This window comes from Monomorium pharaonis, chromosome 6, assembly GCF_013373865.1.
Source record: "Monomorium pharaonis isolate MP-MQ-018 chromosome 6, ASM1337386v2, whole genome shotgun sequence".
Lineage (NCBI taxonomy): Eukaryota > Metazoa > Arthropoda > Insecta > Hymenoptera > Formicidae > Monomorium > Monomorium pharaonis.
The window spans coordinates 12,556,215-12,576,284 of record NC_050472.1 but is presented as its reverse complement, the minus strand read 5'-3'; the positions used below and the strand labels follow the sequence as shown (position 1 = coordinate 12,576,284).

The window sequence follows — 20,070 nt, the reverse complement described above, 5'->3', positions numbered from 1 at the left end:
GCTGGATCCGCGTTCGTATCTTGCCTTGACTGGCTGGATCAGTGTTCGTATCTTGCCTTGACTGGCTGGATCCGCGTTCGTATCTTGCCTTGACTGGCTGGATCAGTGTTCGTATCTTGCCTTGACCGGCTGGATCCGCGTTCGTATCTTGCCTTGACTGGCTGGATCAGTGTTCGTATCTTGCCTTGACTGGCTGGATCCGCGTTCGTATCTTGCCTTGACTGGCTGGATCAGTGTTCGTATCTTGCCTTGACTGGCTGGATCAGTGTTCGTATCTTGCCTTGACTGGCTGGATCAGTGTTCGTATCTTGCCTTGACTGGCTGGATCAGTGTTCGTATCTTGCCTTGACTGGCTGGATCCGCGTTCGTATCTTGCCTTGACTGGCTGGATCCGCGTTCGTATCTTGCCTTGATTAGTCGGAGCATGTAAAATAAGACTATCGGAAAGTGAATATTTTAAGAGATATTTTGTATTTTTATCAAAATGTTACAACTTTCGAGCTTTATAACTCGAAAAGTACACAATGAAAATACATTTGACTGTAGTGTTTTGGAAAGCTCTCGAGGTCAGCTACAAGAATATGTAATAAAAAATAGGGGGTTCCATTTAAAAAAATTGAGGTGACCTTCACGTGACCCTCAAATGATTATCCAAGGTCAAACCAATGGCACCATCTTATAGCCCCTTCGAAACCATGCAACACATGTCTGAACCATTTTTCGATATTTCGCTTAGTTTACGAGAAAATTGACTGTATTTTTTAAAATGGCCCACCCTGTATATGCATATTTCTAATTTTATAGATTGAAAAAAATTATTTTTATTGAGTCTTGCTAAATTTTCCATAATTTTTTATATTTTTCTTCAATGTTCATCATTCTTACGATTTACAATACATCATTTTCACTCATTTTTAGTACCAATTATTTGGAAACCTAATAATATCTTCGCTCAAAAACGGTACTAAAATCTAAGTGGATGCCATCATAGATTCGACATAGAAATCACGTAAAAATTTTACGAATTTTAGAAACATGCTAATAATATACAAGTACTTTCTACATTTCTTCCCATACACATGTAGATGCTAAGAATGTTCGAAGGATATTGCAGCAGTACATTGCGTAAATTCTGAGAACATTCGAGATACGTACTACTATTTACTGAGAACATACTGAGTTCATTCTTTTTTTCGCCTTTTCCTGCTTCATAGGATATACTGAGAATATTTTGCAGTAAATACCAAGAATATCACTAGTATCAACGTAGAACCAATGATAAAATATGCACAGTATATTATGTTAAATGGACATCGGGTGATGACGACGATGACAATGTCAATACCTGCGTGGAAATTTCGCCTTGCATATAGCTAGGTTTTAGTTTTTCTAGATTCTGTCTAGCATCTATCTAGAAAAAATGGCTAGTACCAAGCTGTATATGTAACTTTCTGAATCTTAGCCTTTAAACATATAATTTATCCAGGAAGTAGTTATAGTTTCTTGCTCTTTCCTGGCCACTCCATAAGACCAACGATCAAGGGTTAAAATTTTATTTTTATATTTTCTCAATTCTCTGAAGCTCTATTCAAAGCCCAAGGGACTCTCTTCGAGTGACAAAAATGATACTACACTTTGCTGTTAGGTAAACCTATTGAGCTCACTATACATAGGGAGGGAGGGAGGGAGGGAGGGAGGGAGGGAGGGAGGGAGGGAGGGAGAGTAGAGAGAGAGAGAGAGAGAGAGAGAGAGAGAGAGAGAGAGAGAGAGAGAGAAAGGGAGAGAGAGAGGGAGAGAGAGAGGGGGGGGAGGGGAGATTGATTGATTGATTGATCTTTTATTAGCTTTCTCAGCTATTTTTAATACATATATATACAATTTTATGCTACATCATTAAAAACAAACTCTTTTAGCATACGTTTAAACATTTCTAAACGATTACAATGTTTAACTTCGGATGGTAATGCGTTGTACATTAACACACCCTCATAAAATAAACTTTTTTGCGCGCTTCTTGTTTTTCGAAATTCAATAACAATATCCCCTGTCTGCCTAGTTTCGCGTTCTCCCTCTACTATTCTAAGTCTATTACTAAATTGCTCCGGCATCATATTATTTAAGATCTTAAAAATAAACATGCACATAGTGTAATACAGCCTTTGTCTTATGGTCATAAATTGCAACGCTTGGTGCATACATTTAACTTTGGTACGTCTGTCACATTGCAATATGACTCTCATAGCTCTATTTTGCGCTATTTGGAGCCTACTTAACTGTGTATCTCTCATATCTATTAGTAGCGTCGCACAATACTTAAAGTGAGGTGCTATAATTGTCTTGTATATCGTACATCTAGTGTAAGCCGAGATAAAGTTCCCTATTCTATTTAAAAAACTTATTTTCTTTCCTATTTTCTTTAGCATGTAATCACAGTGACCGCTAAATCTAAGTCTATCATTAATAATTATACCCAAGTACTTTATTATTTCTACACGCTCAATCTCATTTCCATCCAAACATCTCACAGTAGTATTGCCTCTCAATTCTTTTCTTATCCCTCTAACTAACATATATTTTGTTTCCCCGAATTCATCTTCGTTTATTAATATTCATCCATTCCTCCACTACGTTAAATGGAATATTCAATTTCTTCTCTACTTCCGCACTACTCTCACCTGTTACATATATTAAGGTATCGTCCGCAAACATTTTTATATTACACATATCCGAGCAAACGTTAACAATATCATTCATATATATTATAAATAACAATGGGCCCAATACCGAAACCCTGTGGCACTCCGTATTCCGTAGTCAGTATCTTAGACCATCTATCATTAAATTGAACTTGTTGCATTCTATCTTTTAAGTACGACCTAAACCATTCTAGAACTGTTCCTGTAATACCATACTGGTATAATTTCTCTAATAATCTTCCTCTATCAATTGTCTCGAAAGCTCGTTTAAGATCTACAAAAATAACTCCTACTATTTGTCTCTCACTAATAATCAATTTCCATTCATCTATAACTGTTTGAATTGCTGTTTCACACGAATAATTTTTCCTGAAGCCCGACTGAAGAGAGAGAGAGAGAGAGAGAGAGAGAGAGAGAGAGAGAGAGAGAGAGAGGGGGGGGTGGAGGGAGGGGGGAAATGTACGCACGCACGCGTAAGAGATTGAGATATTAAAAATTGCTATAAACGAAGTTATATACAAAACACACACACACATTCAGATGCACGCACAAAATAAATAGAAAGAGAGCTAGTAAATTATTCGGTTTAGCGGCGCCAAGTTTTTGTAGTAAAATATTTATTTGTATTAAAATATTTATTTGTAATATTTGTACAAATAAGTATTTGTAAAAGTAGATGTTCTAATTCGTATGAACATCTATTTTTATAGTTGGCGCATTTTCTTTATATCATTACTTTTGGAGAAAAAATATTTTTTGTTCTTTTACAAGAATACATTTTTGAGAACGTTTTGTACAAAAATACATTTTTGAGGGGATTTTTTGCGCGCGTATACTTGGCGCTTTTTTACCTTTTTAAAAAAAGGTATTTTTTGTGGGGATTTATTTTGTAGTGATATATATTTACAGTACGGTATCTCTTCATTTAACTGAAGTAAAGATCACTTTTCTTGTATCGAGTCGTTCTTCCCATTTAAAATGAGTAAATCATAAAAATATTACATGGCGGTCCTCTTCCACATCGGGCAGGAAGCTGATTGTTGCTTGTTTAATCGTGCTGCGGATGGTCTTTATATAACGCGTTGGGTGCATTTTACTCCCGAGAGAGTTACGCCGCCTATCGACGGCGCCGTGCACTAACTGACGGACGAGCGCACAGCATTTCTCGAAATATTCATGTAAATTCTTTATAAATATTTCTTGGCAGATATATTCACAAAAAATCTAATAAATATTTAGAAGATAAAAGGATTCGATGCTGTGATGAAAAAAAAAACATTGCACCCATGTGGATAACTTGTGGAAAAACCTGCATCGTAATCTATGTAAATCACGTGGATTCCACGTAAATGTCACATAACTGTTTTATTACAGAGGCGATTTAATATTTATCTTTTTTTGTTTACTCTTCGTCTCACTCTCTCGATAAGACAGAGAGGTGGAAACGCGTTCGGCTTGCGATCTGAAATCACTGGAAGATATAATTATAGTTGAGATATTATTATGTTTCCAAACAATTGATGATAAAAATGAGGGAGAATGATGTATATTGTGAGATTGATGAACATTGTAAGAATTAGCGACACTCAATAAAAATAATTTTTTTCTATAATTTATAAAATTAGAAATATGCATTTTTATATATACTAGACACCACAAACGCGCGCTTTGCGCGCGCTATTTGACTTTTTATTTTTTACTTTTAAAAAATATATTACAACAATAACCATCTATACAAATTTGACAGCTCAAAATATAATCGCAATGACAGTTATTCTCGCAACATGAAGTAAGCGCGGCGAGAGAACCAATCAGCATCGCGGAAAAGAGGCTTCGTTACATGCTTTTTTTAAGATAGGATATTATTTTATTAAAGTTATGATTTTTATTTAGTTATTCAATTATTGAATTATCAAATCTAAGGAAAATACCTAATTATATATAGCAGCAATAAAACTCAATAATCAATAATTTCTACTATTTTAAATTTACTGCCTAATAACTTTATGAATTTGTACACTGATATATACTAATAAATAAATTCATAAACTGATAATAGTCCGTGCATAAAACAGTTTTCGAGAAAGGATTCATGGAGAAATTTAGGAAAAATGTAGAAAAATCGACAATTTTTACACCTTTTTGGTCACCATATTGAATCCGCCATCTTAAAAATTGTGTATTTCATCGAAAATAAACTGCGAATATCAATCCCATTATTTTCAATAATAATAGGCCAATTGTCCGCAATTTACAAATTATGAAAATACGATAATTCGTAAATTTTTGGGATTTAGCCGCCATTTTTCAATGAAAATGACAATTTTGATAAATTTTAAAAATATACTCTTGATGTACAAATATTTTGTGCATCGATGATTGTGAAAAGGAGTGAGTCCCAGATGCGCACAGTAATAAACGGACACAGCAAGCTGAGTGAAACGGACACAGTAACAAACGGACACAGACTAAACGGACACAGTAATAAAAGGACACAGTGCGAAACGGACACAGAGCGAAACGGACACAGTGCGAAACGGACACAGACCAAATGCGCACAGAGCGAAACGGACACAGTGCCAAACGGGCACAGACCAAATGCGCACACTGCACATGCGCACGGACCAAATGCATACACGGAAAGTCGCAAATTCATGTGATGCAGTGAATGCTTTGCACGCACACACACACACACACACACACACACACACACGGAGAGTGCAAGGGGGGCCTTCGGTCCCCCTCCCGCACCCACCCCGTCCAAGTCGCTAAGCTATGTGGACTTTACTCTGCTTGCAATGTACATAGATTGCATTTGGTCCGTGCGCATTTGGTCTGTGTTTGTTTCGCTCTGTGCGCATTTGGTCTGTGTCCGTTTGTTACTGTGTCCATTTCGCACTGTGTCCGTTTCGCTCTGTGCGCATTTGGTCTGTGTCCGTTTGTTACTGTGTCCGTTTATTACTGTGTCCATTTGGTTTGTGTCCGTTTGTTACTGTGTCCGTTTCACTCAGCCTGCTGTGTCCGTTTATTACTGTGCGCATCTGGGACGCTCCCGTGAAAAGAGTTGGAATTTCATACCATTTCTATGTGAAAAAAAATATTGAAAAAGTTTTTGCGTTTTGTTCGTATTTTTTTATTTAAAACCTGCCATAACTTTTTGAGACTATTTGTTATATTTTGATAGTGGATTCTGAAAGACCATAAAATTTTACGTAAGGAATAATACTTTTCAAATTTTTATAGACCTATGACGTTGCAAATAAAGTCGCTGAAAATTATGTTTAAAATGCGTGTGCTTGGGCGTTAATGGGTTAAGTCAATAAAATAGTTAAGAAATGACCAAAATTTGACGTCAAAATGACTTGTGTTTACCATCTGGATTTGTATAATGACATTTTATTCATACCTCACTGTCTCATACCTCACAAAATGCGACATAATTAAGTTTTTATGTACATATTTTTAAACACATTTTTATTGCAAATGACATTAAACAATCATTTTAATAATAAATAATAATATGAAGTTTAAATACAGCAAAAAAAAAACATTTTTCTAAACTGGAAGGCTAATATATATTAGGCGCTATACGCTAGAGTGATATTTTCTTTTTCTTAGTTCAACCAACAAGAACAAAAAAGTTTTGGCACTAAAACTGAAAGTCTTCGAAAAAAGCACTGGTCCTCTAAAGGTTAAAAATGTCGCTTTTATACATATATTTTGAAGACTAGTTCTAAAATTGTTTTTAAATATCTATAAACGTCTATATATATTTATTACTCAACATTTATCAAAAAAGAAAGATATTTTAAATCATAATTTAATAGTTCATGTAAAAATATCCGCCACAATATGTACACACGTGCAGCATCCGCAGTCGCAGCCGCGATGTAGTTCGCGAAATCACCGCTAAACGATAACGCGGTACTACCTTTCTCGTAATGTAATTTACAGTTCTTAAGAACCATGTAAGAAGACCACCCACGGTGACGGGTCAACATATGATAGCAATTGTAGTGAGCTCTCAGCCTTCTCAGGGCTTAGATTTTTTGTATCCTGATGGAGAGAGTTCAATTGCGCTGGTCTCTTCTCGGAAAAAGCTCTCTGAGAAGAAATTTAAAAGACATCTTTTTGTTTATATGGGAAAATTTCTTTATATTTAATTAAATTAATTTATTCTCGCAATCACACTCTCTAGAGATCTAATTAATGAGATAGAAGTATATATATTTAAATATAAGTACAGCTTACTTGATCTCATTTGATCAGGTCAAAATGGAGATCTAATATCTACCTGTTTATATCTTTTGATTTACGTATATACAATAACATCTCTTTCATTTTTGCTTGGATTCTCTCTCGATTTTATTAGATCTTAGATTTTAGTCTAATCTAGTTAGATCTTATTGTTAGTGGATATAACTTTACCCACACAGAACAAAATATCTAATAGATATCTAATAAATATCTACATATCTATATGATGTCCATATCTACTATGGATAACTAGTAGACATCTAATAGATGTCTTAAATATTATATTTTCTGAATAACTAGCAGGGATATCTAATGGATATGCACACATTATTTACATATCTATGTCCACCAAACTATCCATTAGATATCCATGCGTTGTCCACATATCCACGTCCACCAAACAGCTACCAAGGATATCTATTAGATATTCACGCGTTGTCCGTATATCCACATCCACCAAATAGCTACCAAGGATATCTATTAGATATTCATGCGTTATCCACATATCCACGTCCACTAAATAGCTACCAAGAATATTTATTAGATATCCACGCGTTGTCCATATATCCACGTCCACCAAATAGCTACCAAGGATATTTGTTAGATATCCACGCGTTGTCCACATATCCACGTCCACCAAACAGCTACCAAGGATATCTATTAGATATTCACGCGTTGTCCATATATCCACATCCACCAAATAGCTATCAAGGATATCTATTAGATATTCATGCGTTATCCACATATCCACGTCCACCAAATAGCTACCAAGGATATCTGATAGATATCCACGCGTTGTCCACATATCCACGTCCACCAAATAGCTACCAAGGATATCTATTAGATATCCACGCGTTGTCCACATATCCACGTCCACCAAATAGCTACCAAGGATATCCATTAGATATTTACGTGTTGTCCACATATCCACGTCCACTAAACAGCTACTAAAGATATCTATTAGATATTCGGTCGCCGCGCACTCGCCAGCCGAGTAGTGCGCGGCGTCGCAGATAGAGCGGCGTGCAACTCGGAAGTAAGATGCAACAACCACACTATATAAGGATCACTCGCAGTGCAAGAAACAAGTCTAAAATTAGACTTCCCCAGCGACGAGGGTGTTTCTGTGGTACAGGAACTACAGGACCTCTCAGAGCATGCTCGACGGGCCTTCACCCACTTTTGATGATTTTTATGACATCCTCCCACACACAACGTAATATGTATTACATATCTAATGGATATCCTTGACAGATATTAGGGATATCCATGAATATATATAAAATATCCATTAGACATGCTATAAATATCCAAATGTCCGCAATATAAGATCTAGTAAATATCCATGGGATATATAGATCAATATCCAATCGACATCCATAGCAGTATCTAGTGGATATTTATGTAGATATTCACTGGATATTCTATAAATGTCGACTGGATATTGATCTACATATCCTATGGATATTTATTAGATTGCATATTGCGGACATCTGGATATTTATAGCATGTCTAATGGATATTTCCTATATATTCATGGATATCCCTAATATCTGTCGAGGATATCCATTAGATATGTAATACATATTATGTTCTGTGTGGGTAATTATTCAAGACAAATGATAGACATTTGAAGATTTAAAGAGATATAAAAAACATATTATATCTCATGAGATACAATTACAGAAAAATAGATTTATTTTGATCTATGCATATAAAATAACATCTTTATTTTTCTCGGGTTTAGAATTCAATTCACAGATTGATATTAATATGTGTACTTTAATTCTGGAAAAAGATTTCTAAATCTATAAATATATAAAAGAATACATATAAAACTTTAATTGTTAATGATGTGCACGAATGACTACATTATTGACCTCGAGCAAGTTTGAGGAACAGTCCCCTTAACATCTTTTTAAGTTAAAAAATTTCTTGATTCCCTGACTTTTCCAAGATTTTTCCTAATCACTAATAATTTTGTAATTTTGATGTTTAAGATTTATCTTCTAAAGTTGATATTTTACAATAGGTTTATCGGTGAAGAAAGTACTGCTTCGGGACAAAAAATAGAATTAACGGATGCTCCAACATGGATAATCGATCCCATCGATGGCACAATGAATTTCGTTCACGGTTTACCATACACATGCGTTTCAGTTGCGCTACTTATTAATAAAACAGCCGAAATAGGAATAGTATATAATCCGATCTTAGAGCAACTTTTTACTGCTCGAAAAGGTCAAGGCGCTTTTCTCAATGGAGCTCCAATTCACGTATCTAATGAAAAAGGTAAATTATTGTCTATTTTTAATAAGAGATAGAATATTTAATTATATATAATCCGTCCTGTAGATCTTATTAATATGGCACAAAACCTTGCAACTGTATTGCAGCAACATTGCAATTTCACATATTAAAATGCATTGTTTCATAAAAATTGAAATTATATAGATATTATACAATGTGATTTAATAATGTTGCAGCATTATTATAAACACAATATGAAAAAACAATTTTATGTATTAATATTGTGTACACGTATATATTTTTTGGTTCCATAAAGCATTTATAAACGCCTATAAAGCTGGCACAGCCACTTTAGCACAATTGAATAAAACTTATATAGAAATTTAGGGCTCTTTTATTGCTATTAGTTGCTCCAGTCAATTCGGAAAAAATAGAGGCTGTGCCAACTTAAAATTAAGTTAGAACAATCAAAAAAATTTTTTTTTAATTAAACAAATGTGATGAATTCCTTTAGATCTAATTAGTTGCTCTTTTCCCGAATTTTTTGCTCCATTATTAAACCCCGAAAACCATCCCCAAAGTTATCTTATAGCAACAAAACGTTCTAAAATTATAAATAACCACATATATCGAATGATAATGATTCCTCGATTTTATTGCTTGCAATTTATAACAATTCTGATTTTGTTATAAAAAATTTTAACTAACATATATAAATATTAATATTTTATTTGTAATGTCTTAATTTATTTTACATGTATGTAATATTTATAAGTAAGTCAAAATGTCTAGTTGATGTATTACTTTTTACCGGTATTTTTTTATAAAATTACTATTTCCATATGATGTGCTTTTGATAGGAAATTTAATTTGCAACAAAAAAGGTGTCTTGTACTTTTTTCATAATGCATAGCTTTCGAGATATAGATAATATAAGAAAATACTTATCATTCAAATTCAATCGCAAAAGCGAAAAACTGAATAAAAATGTCTAGCTTTCGTCAACGATATCTCGGTGATTATTAAAGGAAAATACTTTCGCGAGTGCTCATTTTGTTTGTCATAATGTATACTTTACGTTTTTTTAAGTAAAACAATATAGGTAATAATTTTTTAAAAAAGTTATAAAAAATTAAAATTTTTTATGGTTAAAATGCCATAATTTTATCTTTTTTATTTTATGAATACTTTTTCGTGTATTTGCTTTTTTCATATGTGCATTTCATAAAAAATTTAATTTGCAACAAAAAATGTATCTTGCACTTTTTTCATAAAATGCATAGTTTTCGAAATGTATGCAAAATAATTCGTTCAAATCTAACCGCAAAAGCGAAAAACGAAGTAAAAATGCCTAACTTCCGTCAACGATATCTCGGTGATTATTAATGGAAAATACTTTAACCAGTGCTCATTTTGTTCGACATAATGTATACTTTAAGTTTGTGTAAGCGTATAGTCGATTCTATTAAGGCAAATATTAGTTATAAACAAAAATGTAAAAATTGGAATTTTTTGCAAATTTTCGTTATTTTTTGCCATCGTTTTTTGCTTATTTTGTAATTTTAAAAAATTATAAAAAATTTTAAAAAATATATATCCGATAGGAAATTTAATTTCCTACAAAAATGTTCTATAGCATTTTTTTCGTACTTGCCTTTGTTTTCGAGATATTTCGAATTTAGTGAAAACCTACCCTTTTTCTCTATATCTCGAAAATCTACCCTTGAATTTAATAGTATTATGCGACTTTTTCACTTTTTTGGTCCAATATACCATAACAATCAATAAAATTGCTTGAAGGAATTAGTTGCTAATTAAACTCTCCAGGTACTGGCTTATAACGGGAAATAAGTTTCGCTCATTCTGCCTCTGAATACCGAACATTACACTAGTCTTTAGCGCTTTGTCAAATACTCTGTGTGTTATTGCTCGTTTTAATATTGTGTTTTAAGATCTGGGATCAATATATATAAGCTTAGTTTTCTACAATACGCACATCAGTTTATGTAACACGTTTTCCATCGTCTTTGATCCTATAGATTTATTTTAATATAAAAACCGCCCTTACGGAAAGAAACTACAGCCAATAAGTATTAGAGTTGTGTAGTTATTACAGGACTCTCTGTAGTTATGACAGAGAGAATCACAGTAATCTGTAGTTATTACACGCTGTTGTTACTACAGTGCGTGAAATCCCTGTAATATGGAATACACGTCCGAGCGTGTAGTGCAAAAATACTACAGATATTACAATACTTCAGCCTGTAATTTCGTGTAAAATTTTTGTGTAGTACTTGTAATATAATTTTCTCTAGTTTCTTTCCGTCAGGGCGACTTACGAATAAATTTCATTATTTTTCATTTTATTATTCATTTAAGTGTATTATTTATTGGTTCATGTTTTTATTTATTATAACACATTTTGATACAAAATGCGCTGTTGTATGGTCATCATTTTTAACTGTTTAATTATATTTTCGTGTCCATTATTTCATTCATGTTTAAGTTCATACATATTGGTAATTTATTATGACTGAAGAGGACTAAGTATAGTCGAAACGTTTCGAAATTGAACATTTTTTAACACAGTGTTATTAATCGCATTTATAATTACAATATATAATATTTAGTTAATAAATTATAATGTATTAGGAAAATTTTTGTCTTGGCTCGATATATTGACCTGTTTATCGTATTATTTTTGCTTAGCATTAACGAGCCCTTTATAATAGTTTGTATTGTCAATATTATGCTATATGAATCTCATCGTTTTTTCATGACAAAGACGATGGTATAATTAATTGGTATATAAATTTATAATACACTAATCTGTTAAATACGTTAAAAATTAATTTAAACAAAATAGTTTGAAAACAATAAATTAAGTGACTTTTTATAAATCATATTTTCAATTTTTAACGAATTTTAAAGAAAAGAAACAATTTTGGAAAGGTTAAAGATGGATTTAAAATTAGGGTAGAATAGATATTACCCAGACAGCACATAATATGTATAATAAATATTTATAAATATTTTATACATATTTTATATACATGAAGGAAACATCTTTATTAAAATATATTAATATATATTATTAAATTATAGACTAAATATTTATGGTAAATATAAAAAATAAAAACAATATAAACTACTGGACAAAATTAGAGGAAAATTTGAAATAGCGCCATATTGCCCTGCACTTTCCAAACTGCAACCTTGCAACCTTTTGTTTTTTACAGAGAGTTACTTCAAGAAGCATAGTTCCGAAACTACTGGACCCACAGCGGGAGACTTTGCAAGGGTCAAGTCAAAACTTTGGGCATCAAATTATATTTAAAAAATTCAGATTTTTTACTCAATTTTTACGCACTTGGCGCTATTTCAAACTTTTGTTATTCTAATTTTATCCAGTAGTGTATATAATATACATATAAATCAATATTATTAAACTATATAAATTCATTATACATTTAATACATAAATATAAATTATATTTTACAATATATAAATTGATTTTTGTCTAATCATTTAGTTTAATTTAATTAATTGTTGTATTACTCCAGAATTGCATAAGGCATTAATAATGGTAGAGATGGGAACTAGTAGAGATCCAGAAAAATTGAAAATAATCTTGCAAAATCTAGCGCTCCTTACATCACAGATTCAAGGGTAAGATATATTTACAAGCTACATTTCTAGTTAAAAAATTTCGCAAAGATTTATTTACTCATTTTACAGAATACGATCGCTTGGTTCGGCGGCTCTGAATATGTGTATGGTGGCTTGTGGCAGTGCTGACATTTCTTTTGAATTTGGTATACATGCATGGGACATTGCAGCCGGAGATCTTATTGTTCGAGAAGCCGGAGGTGTATCAATAGATCCAGCTGGTAAACAATTGCAAATATTATGCATCAATCACAATCAAATAAGAGACACAGTACAAGATAGATGTTAAAATAACACAATTTTATTCTATTTATTCTTACATTAAAAAAGGTGGTTCATTTGACGTGATGAGTAGAAGAACATTGTGTGCATCATCAGTAGAATTAGCTCAACAACTTTCCAAAATATTGATCCAGTATTATCCGGAACGAGATTAAGAAGTTTGGAAGCTTCATGTAGAAGATGAAGAGAACTTACTATATTTCTACGGATTGAGGATTAAATTGTTAAAGATAATGCAAATATTAGATTTAACAAATTTTAATTATATAACTGTAAAATGTATGTAATATTGTTAATTAAGTTATTTCCAGCAAATATGATCAAAATATAAAGAAATTGAAACTTCCTTAGAAACATTTAAATTATAGTTTAAGAAATAAATTAATAAATTTATTTACTTATGATGTAAAATTGACATATACACAATGATATTAATACCCATGTTATCGGTATATAGATGGAGAAGGTAATACTAATTTTAGATACATAAAAATAATATAGCATTACTGTCAAAGAAACTTAAAAGTAGTGTTTATTTTTATCATTCTCATTACATATTATATTGTACATGTCTAATTATATATACATATATGTGTGTGTGTGTGTGTGTGTGTCTATAATTATGCAATAAAATATAATTTTTAAGAAAAAGTCGAGAAAAACGTAATGTATAATATATTAATATATAATAATATATAATATATTAATATATAATAGAACCCTATTAATATATGTATAATAGTAAGAATTGCTTACTTTTTATATTTTTAAAGTAAATTAGTAAATTGTTATTGCTTCACATATTTTACATTATAAATTTTCCGTCCCAGACTACACATAATATTTATAAAAGATTTATATAATTAAAATATTTTTTATATTTTTTATTTTAAATTAAAAAGATCATAAAGATTTATCAAATATAAAATATATCTATTCTAATATATGTATAAAGTGAATACTTCATAACATGAGTTAAAAACTAAATATTTATGAATATTTATCATAAATAATATGCGCTATCTAGGGTACAAGCAAAAATATTTTCTGAAATTTAGAAAAAAATTCTCTCTCTCTCTCCCTCTCTCTCTCTAACACGCCAATCTTGTTATAAATGAATAAATGTTTCTGTTAGATTTTTTTATTAGATCTTATATTTAGATTTTCTATTTTATATATTAAAATTCTCTTTTTATATATATTTTTTGAGTATTCATATGAAAGAGAAAGATAATAGAAACGAGAGAGAACAAAGAGGAAAAGAGAAAAAGAAAAGAACAAAAAGAGAGACAATGTTCCGAAAATAATGTATTTATTGCATCTATTTTTTTTTCATTTTTACAGAGTATAAGTTTTAAATTTGAAACTCTGAAAACTAAAAAAACGACAAATGTTAATATAATAAATAGAAATTTAAGATATTTATAATTAAACAATTAACTGGTCAGTTTCCAATTAAAATAATTTTGAAAGAAAGACATGTAAGTGTATCGTTTATATTTGTTGTATTACTTAAAATTTTCACAAAATGTACTTTACCTGTATACATACTTACGTCCTTGATTGTAATCTCAAATAATTTTAAGAGAAGCGCGTAGATATAAATCTAGTTAAACCGTTGTATAAATCTTGTTCAATTGTTTAGCGATAGTGTATGTATTTTTATGCAGTAGACATGACGTAGGCACAAATACATCATATTTTTCCTTTCTTCCTCATCAATCGTTTTCATCATTTTCATCACCTCTTCCATTGTCTCCCCTCCTCACAGGGAGGGCTACAAGTGAAACATTACCAAATTGCCAATTAGAACGATACATATACTTTTTCTTTAATCATAGTTTCATAGTATATTTTTAGTTCTGTACTGAAACGTTCACAAAAAACGTATATCTTTTCCTGTTTCGTGTTTCACGTCAGTTTAATTTTATTACACTTTATTCTTTTTGTTGAGAAATACTAAAACGCGTATATATACCGCGTATTAGTATTTTCTATTATTTTATTATATTTTACTTTTAATTTGTCTTTAAAAAAATAATTTTGCAAATATTCAAATATATTTACTGATTTTACGCAGATTTAAGAAATTTTGAAAACTCGCGCAATCAAAATTCTATTATATTTTGTCGAATAAAATTTCTATACTGTTATGAAAAGTTCATTAAAAGTATTTTTAGAACTCGAACTATTCTCATCGGCTTATATGACCTCATTGTTAAACTATACTGAAAAGTTGATGTGCTAAATATCCCAGGCAATCCCCCATGAATACCTTGTAACGGGATCGGCGCTAAAGGCCCTTGAAAGAGGTCCGGCCGCACTTAACGATGATTTGAATCGAAGACACATCTGAAACATAAGCAGTCTCGTACAATCTTGTCACGTTCAAAATCACGCCATGAACCATTCACAACAGCATCAATATATTTAGTTCTAATTTTTAATAAAATAAAATTTTAAATGATAATTTTTCCAGTTTAGAGTTTGACTGATTCTAACGGATATCATAACAGCATAAAAAACTTCAGACATCGGAATGTCATACTTGTAATAAAATTATTAATCAACACAGATTGCAATACGTAATGTTTCAATAATTATTATTATTTCACATATAATACTTTAATGACCGCCTTTATCTTAAAATAGTGTATAGTGTAAATACATACATTTTCACTTCTATTCAATATTATTACAGATATATTTATTTACATATTGTAGAAACGTAAAGTAAACATTTCTTGTGATAGTTTTATTATTAGTACTATTATTATAATTATTATCGTTATCATCATCATCACCATCACCATCATTATCATTATTATTATTATTATTATTATTATTATCATCATTATCATCATTATTATTAATATTATTATTATTATTATTATTATTATTATTATTATACTATTAGATGTTTGTATTTAGTAGACTATTAAGCACATGTATTGGCCAGCGCGCTCGCGCGTGCGTGCATGTATGCAGTGCCTATATACAGAGTGTAAATAAATATCAATATTCTAGAAACGTAATCTCAGGATTGGGAACGTTAATTCATAAAAGTAACGCGCTACCGTTAGGGTTATTTAAAAAATAACGATTCGTTATTTTTCCGTTACTTTTTTATAATTATAAGATATTAGATATTTTTAATTATATTATTTAATAATTAATATTAAAACTTCTTTCTAAACTAGCTTGTATATAGTAAGTTTTTCTTTATATTAAATTTATTTAATCTTTTTTCTAATATATGTATATATATATATATGTATATAGGACGTTCTACGTCAACCAGATCACTTGTCTGTCCAAAATTTGATGCAATGTATAGGGACGCGTAAGGGCTCAAATTACTAGGGCTCGTCTTTATTAGTACTTTTTGATGAAATATGCTTTTTGCAAAAGACAACATGGCGACACCAATATGACGTCCATAATAAGGGAAATAAAAAAAATTCACTGTCTCATTTTCGCTTCAATGTTCCAGAAAATATCTTTTATTTAAAAACCACTTAGTATTAAATACAGGGGTACCTCAGGAAAGATCACAAAAGGTATGTGAAAGAGAATAAAGGTAGCTTTGAAAAAGGCTGATGGAAACAAAGATTTACGAACTATCCCGAAAAGGACTGATGGAGAAGCGACCACAGTAATTCTGCAAGCAACCTATGGAAATTCTCACCAACTATTCCGAAAAGAACTGATGGAGAAGCGACCACAGTAACTCTGCAAGCAACCGATGGAAACTCTCACAAATTATCCCGAAAAGGACTGATGGAGAAGCGACCACAGTAACCCTGCAAGCAACCAACTTACCCGAAAAGGACTGATACAGAAGCGATTACAGTTGGTGAGAATTTCCATCGGTTGCTTGCAGGGTTACTGTGGTCGCTTCTCCATCAGTCCTTTTCGGGATAATTTGTGAGAGTTTCCATCGGTTGTTTGCAGGGTTACTGTAGTCACTTCTCCATCAGTCTTTTTCGGGATAGTTCGTGAATCTTTGTTTCCATCAGCCTTTTTCAAGGCTACCTTTATTCTCTTTCACATACCTTTTGTGATTTTTCTTGAGGTACCCCTGTACTTAATATTAAGTGGCTTTTAAATAAAAAAGATATTTTCCGGAACATTGAAGCGAAAATAAGAATAAATTTTTTTATTTCCCTTAATATGGACGCCATATTGGTGTCGACATGTTGTCTTTTGCAAAAAGCAAAGACGAGTAATTTGAGCCCTTACGCGTCCCTATACGTTGCATCAAATTTTGGACAGACACGTTATCCGGTTGACGTAGAACGCCCCATATATGTATGTATGTATATACATATACATATATATATATATATATCTTTGTTAGTACTTAAGGAAATTTTTATTGTTATGCATAAACATAAATTTTCATTATTTTTAAGCAATATTATTACAACAAACCTTCTAATATTACTAGTGCAGAAAATCTCTAATTCATATTACATATGTAACTATCAATAAATAATATACTGACAATATCAAAATGCAAAATAAATTCTAAAATTCTTGTATAAACATAAATTATAAAATAAGAGAATCATAGACCAATCATGTGAAATGCAAAACTAATTTAAAATATACGATTATAACTGGATTCATCTTCATGATATTTATTTGTAATTTTATATAACTTTCAAAGTTTACTGAACCGAGCGGCGAATATATTTTTCAGTCTTTCTGAAACACATTCATAAGATAAACCATATTAGTAAAATCACAATATTGATAATCAATTTAATAGTAATAATTAACTTGATTGCCTCAGTCATCGAGTTGGCTAAAATACCCGCCCTAAAAAGTCGGGAAGTCCCAGGTTCGATCCTTGGTTGAGATGTTATTTTTTTGCAATAGAATTATTTACAGTGACGGGAACAAGGAAACAAAAGCTTGTTAGCATTACTATCACTATTAAATTGATTATCAATTTAATATTGTAATACCAATCTGGTTCACCTTATAACCGTGTTTTAAAAATTGAAAAATATATTCGGCGCACAGTTTAGTAAACTTTGAAAGATATATATAAAATCACACAAATAAATATCAGCATGAAGATTTAGCTATGACCGTATCAAGGTATATTTTATACGCACGCATGCACACACACAAAATTTCTATTTAATGCACACAACTTTTAATCTGGCACCAATTATTACATGTATATGCGCTCTAAAAAGATGCAATTTACTGAATTATTATAAAGATAATAGGAAACTAAAACAATGAAAAAAATAGTAGCTGAATTCTTTACTGTTACCGTAAAAATAACGACATTATCATTATCACCATTACTAAACAAAAAAGTACTAATAATAGTAATGGCATTACAGTAATATATTAATAATATTATTAATGTATTATTGTTAGTATTATTTAATAAATTTTTAAAATCTGGGTATCGAACATTTAAGAAAAATTATAAACATTTTCAGAAACTTGGTTTTTGAGATAAAAGGAATTTTACTATAAAATATTTTAAAAGCAAAACAGTTGATAAAAAGTATTTAAACAAAAATTTTATAGTTTGTGTAAAAGAAGATAAATAATGGTAAAATCTTCAAATTTTCAAAAAAATCGATTTTTCAAAATTATTAGGCATATTAAGCTTGCTAAGACATATCATCATAAAATGATTTCTATATGGGAATTATTTGCTAATTATTTGATATTTTTTGCTGGAAAAAAAATTTTTTTTGTTCCAATAAAAAAAAAAACGTGGTTAGATATCTTAATATTAAGCTGTCTAGCTACTATAGGAAACCGTATATATACTAAACAAATTAAAGAATTATTAATATAGGAATTATTTGCTCATTATTTGCTCTTTTCGTGACAAAAAAAATTTTTTTGCTCCAGCCAAAAAAATTTTCTGGTGGATAGATAGCTTAAGATCAACATACTACAAAAGAACATATGCAAACTAAACAAATTAAAGAATCATTAACATAAGAATTATTTGTTCATTATTTGCTATCTTTTGATGGCAAAAAATTTTTATCACTAAAGGCTAGCAAATAATTAGCAAATAATTTCTGTATTAATGATTTTTTATTTTGTTTAGTGTATATGTGCATTTTTTGTAGTGGCTAGATAGCTTACTATTAAGCTATCTAACCACCGGTAATTTTTTTTTATTAGAGCAAAAATTTTTTTTTAACAGAAAATAGCAAATAATTAGCAAATAATCTCCATATAGAAATCGATGTTTTATGATGATACAGCTCAGCCAACTTAATATATCTCAAGCCTTATATATATTCCATTTTTTTTAAATAAAATTATATGATTCTTTTATTAATGTGTTTTGTCCACTCATTCTACATATAAAAGTATCAAAGTAGAGCTATTAAAAAAACAGTACAAATATGAGATATGTTATATTTTATTTTAGTACATTTAATCTTAAAAATTACTGTTTTTAAAATATTCTATGTTGTTTCACATATTTCTCTTATCTCAAAAACGGGATTCATATTTATATAAACTTTTTTAAATGTTTGCTTAATGGAAATATATTCTTAAAATATTTGACATTTATTTATTTATGCCCTGTATATGTAATGTGTGTTAACATCGCACGCAATACACACATATGTATGTGCATATGTATACACGTTCGTTTATTTGTATCATATTAAAGTATCACTATTATAAAACGGGATTTATTAAATATATCTAACTTGAAACGCACTTAAAAATTTCAAAGATAGAAAAAATAGGCAGACAGAATGAGAAAAAAAAGAGAAAAATACTATAAGAAATAGTTGGACTGAATTTATTTAACAAAAATATAGTTAAAACTGTTATCGCCAGTAATGAATAATAAAAAAATGATAACTCTAATTTGGTGGATTCGACCCAACTGGCAATTTTATTGTAGATT

General features: G+C 30.6%; 2 protein-coding genes across 2 annotated transcripts in view; one reads left to right on the top strand and one right to left on the bottom strand.

Moving 5' to 3' along the window:
- LOC105831043 (inositol monophosphatase 1) overlaps positions 1-13,674 on the top strand; it is an 86,785-nt gene extending 73,111 nt beyond the window's left edge. Inside the window, exons 3-6 of the mRNA XM_012670881.2 lie at positions 8,986-9,245; positions 12,767-12,872; positions 12,942-13,093; positions 13,203-13,674. Of these exons, the coding sequence (XP_012526335.1) occupies positions 8,986-9,245; positions 12,767-12,872; positions 12,942-13,093; positions 13,203-13,309 (625 nt within the window). The 3' untranslated portion in view covers positions 13,310-13,674. The remainder of the gene's footprint in view (positions 1-8,985; positions 9,246-12,766; positions 12,873-12,941; positions 13,094-13,202) is intronic.
- LOC105831040 (serine/threonine-protein kinase PRP4 homolog) overlaps positions 12,896-20,070 on the bottom strand; it is a 74,938-nt gene continuing 67,763 nt past the window's right edge. The window contains exons 15-18 of the transcript XR_004963871.1: positions 15,430-15,506; positions 14,694-14,931; positions 13,193-13,356; positions 12,896-13,090 (exon numbers count right to left, since the gene is read on the bottom strand). The gene's annotated coding sequence lies outside the window, so the exon portion shown is untranslated. The remainder of the gene's footprint in view (positions 13,091-13,192; positions 13,357-14,693; positions 14,932-15,429; positions 15,507-20,070) is intronic.